At 34.6% G+C, this 7,708-nt stretch overlaps 1 protein-coding gene across 1 annotated transcript; it reads left to right on the top strand.

The window, feature by feature from the left end:
- Positions 1-2,925: 2,925 nt before the first annotated feature.
- Positions 2,926-6,203, top strand: LOC100256110 (DUF21 domain-containing protein At5g52790). Its single transcript, XM_002273575.4, has 13 exons — positions 2,926-3,419; positions 3,509-3,585; positions 3,659-3,742; positions 3,836-3,949; positions 4,029-4,115; positions 4,196-4,335; positions 4,415-4,502; positions 4,622-4,695; positions 4,785-4,966; positions 5,087-5,328; positions 5,534-5,580; positions 5,686-5,947; positions 6,021-6,203. Exons 1-13 carry the CDS (start codon positions 3,239-3,241, stop codon positions 6,063-6,065), a joined length of 1,623 nt encoding a protein of 540 aa, XP_002273611.1. The 5' UTR covers positions 2,926-3,238; the 3' UTR covers positions 6,066-6,203.
- Positions 6,204-7,708: the final 1,505 nt, after the last annotated feature.

The raw sequence follows: 7,708 nt of genomic DNA, 5'->3' as shown, positions 1-7,708 counted from the left end.
ATATTCTCCACCGATCCGATTTGGGTGACCATTTGATTTAAGCGCCAGATAGAACCCATCATTTTGATGGACACGGCCTAGAGTCGTACGGGAGGCAGCAGCGGGCCTCAAAGCGGCCCACTGGTCGTGATCCTCTTTTACTGGGAAAGAAGCAATGACGGTACATCGGACTAAACATCGACTAATATATATATATGTATAAAAAGCTAGATTATTGGTAGAAAAATATTAGATTTTTAATAAAATATCAAAATTAGAAAGTTTTAGAAAATTTTCAATATTTTTCAAAATTTTAAATTCTTTTAATAAAATTTGAATTTTTTAAGTAAATATAAAATCAAATAAAAATGATAAAATCTTTTATTTAAAAATTATTTATTATATAATAATATCGATAACATATTAAGTGTTTTGATATTTATCAACTTAAATAAAATATAGGTAGTTACTAATAATTTGACACTTATTATATTCCAACGTTAAAGTATTTTATTAATTATATCATCTTCAATAATTAAGACTAAATATAAATTCAATTAATATGAATAAATTTAAAATTTTTAAATGATGGAAGATAATATACCATGCAAAATTATTTAATAAAATATAAAATACAAAATACAAAATGATTAAAATATTTTTAATTTATATTACCTTTTTTATTTTATTTTATATTATCCTTTTATTTTTAATTATTTTTCATATTTATCTCATTAACCCTATTTTAAAAAAATTACTATCACTTCACTTTTAATTTTTTTATATTTATCATTTTAATTTTATTTAATTTTAAATATTTATCTTATTAATATTTTTTTTTAAAAAAAAAAAAGAAATTACTATCACTTCATGTTAATTTTTTTTTTTTGTAATAATTATCCTTTTAATTTTAAAGTTTGTTATTTTAAAATATTGAAAATACAAATTTATTAAAAAATTAATAAAATATTAAAAATAAATAATGAAATTCTAATATTTTATAAATTAAAGTTAATTTGATAAGATAAATTATTAATATAATTTTTAATTATTTTAATTATTTAAATAAATTAATGTTCAAAACAAAAGGTTGTGATCACAAATTTGTAATAAAATTTTAGAAATTAAATCTCAAATAAAAGGTTTGATATAAATTTTATTACTTAAAATGTAATAAAACATGTTCAAAATAAAAATAGTTTTTAATTTTTAAAATAAATAAGAATATATTAAAAGAATTTAAGGTAATTTTTTAATAAAAAAATTGATAAATAATTTCTTTATTCATATTTATGTCAATTACACTTATTAAATAACTTTAATATATATATATATATATATATATATATATATATATATATATTTACTTATTTTATCATTTTTTTTTTAAATTTTGCAAACATTTCCATGAATTTTGGTCTCATCGATATTTTACCGTTATTTCCAATATATTTATAAAATCCTATATATGTGTTTAATATACACATGTTACATAATGTTGATATAGACACCACATATCAAAAAAAGTTATGTTTATATTTTTAAGAGGACTTCTTTTAGTGCAAATTAAAATATTTTTTGGGATCACCTTTAAATTTCTAAACACAAACATTCCAATTTTTGTTAAAACTTCGGAGCGATATTGCTTAATTTATATGATGAGCCCTAATGTTATAGGAGAAGGTTTCTTTAACCCAGGTTGCACAGATTCAATGTAAAAATGGAGCCAGTTCAAAACTTCATGAAGTTTGTATACTTTCTTTCCTTTCTTTTTTTGTGACCAGTTAACCATTTGAGTCGTTCCCAATTATAAAATGACTGTCATTTTATATATGTCACATTAGAAAATTAAGTCAAAATTGTGATATCTTATGTTGGGTAGAGGAAAAATTTTCTAACATTTATTTAATTTGTAGACTAGCTTTAAAGTCGTGAAAATCTTTTAAACTCAGAACAAATAATATCTTTATTAGAGGGAGCAAACCATTATAAATGGTTTTAGAACTGATTCCTAACCTTGGTGCGAAAGTTTGTTTGACCTTATAATTTTGTAGGGTACAACGAACATTGTGTCTGTATAAGGGTGATTGTGATATCCTATATCATATAAGGGAAGAAGTTTCTAATGATATATGTATAGATTTCTCTTAATTATGTAAACATATTTTAAAACACCAAGGATCTTTTGAATACAGAGCAAACAATATCTACATGAAAATGAGTGAAATGTTACAAAAATTGCATGACCCCGATGACATAGCTGAAAGCGAAACCAATTTTTAACCTAAGATCACCTTCATAAAGTAAGCCAATATTTTGATAACAATGGAAAATGATGTGTGCTTTTAGGCTCAAGCTAGGCACGATACTTGCTTTGTATTGAACATCTCAAAGCATTGTTTCTTTTGACAATTTATTAATCCATCAGTGCTTAGGTTTAAAAACTTTGTTAAGTATACTTACCACCACTAGTGACAGAAGTAGCCAAAAAAGTATGCTGGAGCCTTCTGCTACCTTTTCTTTAGAGAATCTAAGGTATGCACCTTTCTTCCTTTTATCAAATTGTTTATCCTGGATTTGCCTCTTCAGTCTTCACTACCTGCATCTGTCCAAACAGAAGATATCAACCGGACGTCATATCCTTATCTTATGTGTTTGTGCTGCTCATACCTGCTTCCACATACATTTTTTTAGATAGAGTGTAAGTGACCTCAAGCACAATATTCTTTCCTGAGGGTTTCCCAAATGGAATGGCAAAATGGGATGTGAGCTGAACCTAAGGGTGAATGCAGGCACAATGCCCTTATTCTCCCAAAAGATTCATGGTGGTTCGTAAGGATTCGGCTGCTTGGAAGATGGATTCCCCTCGAAACAACGAGGTTATGGGATAGAAAGCTTTGCCTACTCAGTGAAAAATATGGTGCTGACACAGTTGGGTGTTAGAGCTGCAATGAAACACCCCCTCTCAGTCTATTGTAGCTTTGGTGGCATAGACTTTGTTTATTCCGTCACATGAATTTTTTTTAACTTATCTCAGTGTAAGACGACTGTATTCTTTTCTCTATCTCTCTTTCCTTGGGCAGTTGGGTGTTGTACCAGTCAGTCTTATGTCTTCCTTTCTCATTGTATCTGATGAGAACCATTATTCTTTTTCCCATTAACAGCCAAGTCTATTAATACCCAACCCCCTTACCAGTGTTCTGCTCATTCTTTTTCGCTGCTAAGCTTTTATCTTTTCGTTCGCTCTTCATCCATAACAATGGCAGCGAGCGATGTGCCATGTTGTGAGACAATGTTCTGGATATATCTGGTTATATGCGTAGCTCTTGTGTCTTTTGCTGGTCTAATGTCAGGCCTCACTCTGGGACTCATGTCCCTCAGCCTTGTTGATCTAGAGGTCCTGGCCAAGGCTGGTCGGCCCCAAGATAGGAGGAATGCAGGTTAAATTAGTTTTCATTCATTTGTGAAAGCATTATCTGATTAGAGCTCAATTTTCATTTCTTTGACACTTCAACTTGGTTGATGGCAGAGAAGATCCTGCCCATTGTTAAGAACCAGCACTTGCTCCTGTGTACCCTCCTCATAGGCAATTCTCTGGCAATGGAGGTAAGCTTCTTGACAAGTATATTTTTGTTTCTTTTGCTTGAAATTTTATTAACCCTGAGCTATGTTAAATAAGGCCCTGCCCATTTTCCTTGATGCGCTTGTCCCAGCTTGGGGTGCTATATTGATATCAGTCACCCTCATACTTGCTTTTGGGGAGGTAAATTCTTGTTTCTTGAAAAGCTTTCCCTAGCGGTCACGGATTGATTGTTGGTATCTTCCTAACATCTGGTTTATCCTTTTCGTTTTCCAGATCATCCCTCAAGCTGTCTGCTCCCAGTATGGTCTGAGCGTCGGTGCAAAACTGTCTGTTGTGGTTCGGTTACTTGTTTTAGTCCTCTTCCCTATATCTTACCCTATCAGTAAGGTAATCTGCTTCCCTTTATGCTCAAAATATTCCAAGTGTTGATGCATTTTGCCTTTTGTGGGGCTTCTTCTTGCTGCAGCTCCTGGATTGGCTCCTTGGAAAGGGCCATTCTGCGCTGTTACGGCGAGCAGAGCTAAAGACCTTGGTGGATATGCATGGAAACGAGGTTAGTATCTGCAACCAAGCTAAATTGGATATTTCTGGAGCTGGAAGTGCATAAATCTTTCCACTCGTGTTCATTGTTAGGCAGGGAGAGGTGGGGAGTTGACACATGATGAAACAACCATTATCTCTGGAGTTTTGGACATGACACAGAAGACAGCTAAAGATGCAATGACACCCATATCTGAAATATTTTCCCTTGACATAAACACTAGACTCGACGAGTATGCCTTCGCTTCTGTCACTATGTCATACTATATCAATTTCTATCTTATATTTGGTTATGATTTATCTCTATCCTAGGGATACAATGAGCCTAATACTTAACAGAGGGCATAGTCGAATACCCGTCTTCTCAGGAAGCCTGACAAATATAATCGGCCTTATTTTGGTAAGAACAGCAGAAACCTTAATCATCATTCAGAGTCTGTGTTGTCTAAAGGGGAAAGTTTAAGCATCAACGATGTTCATTGTCCATGTGATTCTGGCTAACTTCCCTATTGGTTATAGGTGAAAAATCTGATCAAATGTCGTGCAGAAGATGAAACCCCAATCAGGAATCTTACTATTAGAAGAATCCCCAGGTGAAAATTTTCCTATTTGGTTTCAAATTTCCAGGTTGTATTTCAGGATACCATTGAGAACCATTTTTATGTTTTTTGATTTGTAACAGGGTATATGATTGTTTACCACTGTATGATATACTAAATCAATTCCAGAAGGGTCACAGTCATATGGCTGTTGTTGTGAAGTGTAGGAAGGATGTCAAGACAAATACAGAAAATGCAAACACCAAACCCTGCACATTTGCGATAAATAACTCGAATTCGAGGCAAAGACAAGCCAAGAATAAAGGTAAAACTGGGTAGACTTGAAGTCATTCATACCTACTCAGATCATAATCTTTCTATGGAAATTAAAGTATGGGGAGAACAGAAAACTCTGGCACTCAAGTTGGTGGTTACTACATTTCAGGAGTTGACAATCAGTTTTGTCCAAGTGTACAGCTGAATATCTCTAGAAATGTGTCCTCTGAATCTAAAAATCCGACGTTAAAGAAAATGATGGAGCAAGGCAAAGGTGCGAGTCCACGGTTAAAAAAATGGGGAAGTGGAGATGGAAATGTTACAGATGAAGACTTGGAATCTCTTCCAAATTTGGATGAAGAGGTCATTGGTATCATAACAATGGAGGATGTCATGGAAGAACTGCTGCAGGTTAATGATTTAAGTAGTATAAGTACATGGGCTTACCCTCTTAAATAGCTTTAGACATACACTCTTTCTTTTTTGGTGTTTAGTTCTTATTTAGTATGATCTTATAGCTTACATAGAACAAGAACTTTCCTGCATAGCATTCGTTGTTGTTGAAAGTCTCTATGTGGATTCTCTGAAACCTAATGCTCATGTTCTGTTTTTGAAGGAGGAGATATTGGATGAGACAGATGAGTACATCGATGTTCACAACAAGTGAGTATCCATTCTTTTCATCTTACTATATGCTATTTCAATAAGCTGTTCTTGTTTTCCATAGGACTAATCATATTGGTTTTACTCTCATCATCTCTTACCCAGGATCAAAATCAATATGCTTCCATCAAGAAGATCATCATCAAGATCTCCTGCAGTGGCACTGGCCTCTCACCTTCACTGGCGATCGCCAGTGGCATCTCCGCTTTCTTCATGTGGTCATACTCCAGTACTAGACTCACCAGTCTCCCCCTATGTTTATCCATCCTTTATAAGACCCACTCTCTCTGCTTCACCTGGGATTTCTATGCCAAATTCTCCAGCTGGTCTTGCAGGCCCTATTCGCAGCTCACCATCCCCACATCGGGTACTTCAAAACTTCCTGTTTAGATAGTATTTACAAATTTATTGTGTACCGACTGATATAAACATTTCAACAGGTTTCAAGAAAATCATACGAGAAGATAAGGCAACCAGGTGGTTAACAGGGCTCCTATTGTTTGACACAGTGGCCTTTAAACATTACATGTATAATATCAACCAGATCATATCTTATAATAATTGTGTATGAACTCCTTTTCAACTGCCTGTATACAACCATCTGCAACACTTATTATTGATCACTCTGTGCATGCCTTGCTAAAACAGTTTTCCATTAAAATCAAATCAGTATTTGAACTGACATTAAAGAGAGGGTTGAGGTCATTGATTGAAATTTTAGAACACTTGTAACAATCCGCTCCCAACCATGTAGATATTGTCCGTTTTAGATCTAAAGGGGCCCTCACGGCTTTAAAACGTGTTTACAGCGTTACGAGGAGTCCATACTTATACAACGTCAAGAACTTTCCTTCCTATCCGATGTAGGATGTCACAACCCTCCCCCCCCCCCCCCCCCCCCCCCCCCCCCACCACCCATGTAGACCAACGTCATCATTGTGTCTCACGGGATTGTAGTGCCAAACAAACCTCACATCGAGGTCAATGATCGTCTTTGATATCATTTATAACGACCTGCTCCCAACCATGTAGATATTATTCACTTTTGACCCCAATGGACCCTTACGGTTTTAAAACGCGTCTACATGATTACGAGGAGTTCATACTTTTATAGCACCAAGAACTTTCCCCCTTATCCAATGTAGGATGTCATAGACACCCCCCTATACAGACACAATGTCCTCGTTGTGTACCACAGGATTGTGGGGTTAAATGGACGAACACCCTTATAGGGTCAAACAAACCTCACATCAAGATCGGAGATCGACTTTAATACCATTTGTAACGACTCACTCCCAATTGTGTAAATATTGTCCGCTTTGGACCCAAATGGGTTTTCACGGCTTTAAAACTAATCTATAAAGTTACGATGAGTATATACTTATATAGCGGCAGAAACTTTCCCCCCTATTCGATGTAGGATATCACAACACTTCACTTACATCTTAGAAGCAATGAGAAAAATGGAACAAAGAGCATTGCCTTTGCTTTTCTTTTCTCTATTCTTGATTCAGTTGTTGTCACGACCCAAATTCCGGGCGACCCAAAATTTGACCCGTGACCCCAGGTCAAAGGTTTGACCCTAAGGGTTCCTCCTATTCCATGTTGGCAGTCAACCAAAACACTCTGGATTTTTTTTTTTTTTATACATCTCACTAGAATTCTCATAAATTACAATATCCCAAAACTACTCAAAACAACAAGATTAAATAAATATTCATTATAGTCCAAAATAAAAGTTCACAATTAACAACTTAATCAAATAAAGCTTCATAGCTAATCCATGAGTCATAATTGCTAAAACAAATCCCCAAAATCCAAAAAGGAACACAATAACAAATAAATGCCACGCTCCACTAGGCCGCTCCAGGAGCATCCTGAAGTCCTCCCTGTCCCACCTGTGGATCCTCAGGAGAGATATCTGCATCTAAAAAGGTGTAACAAGGAAGGGGTGAGCATTTCCACATTGCTCAATAGGGTGCCTAACACCCAAGGGGTTAAAGGGATTACTAAGTTCAAAGAATACGAAAAGAACACTTCAACACCACAGGAACAATTCAACAGTGTCAATCAAACCACATAGTTTAATATATATAATTTTATACCCAATTTCACAATATTCAACAAT

This window comes from Vitis vinifera, chromosome 16, assembly GCF_030704535.1.
Source record: "Vitis vinifera cultivar Pinot Noir 40024 chromosome 16, ASM3070453v1".
Classification (NCBI taxonomy): Eukaryota; Viridiplantae; Streptophyta; class Magnoliopsida; order Vitales; family Vitaceae; genus Vitis; species Vitis vinifera.
The sequence above is the reverse complement of the archived record's forward strand: the minus strand, read 5'-3'. Positions and strand labels throughout refer to the sequence as shown.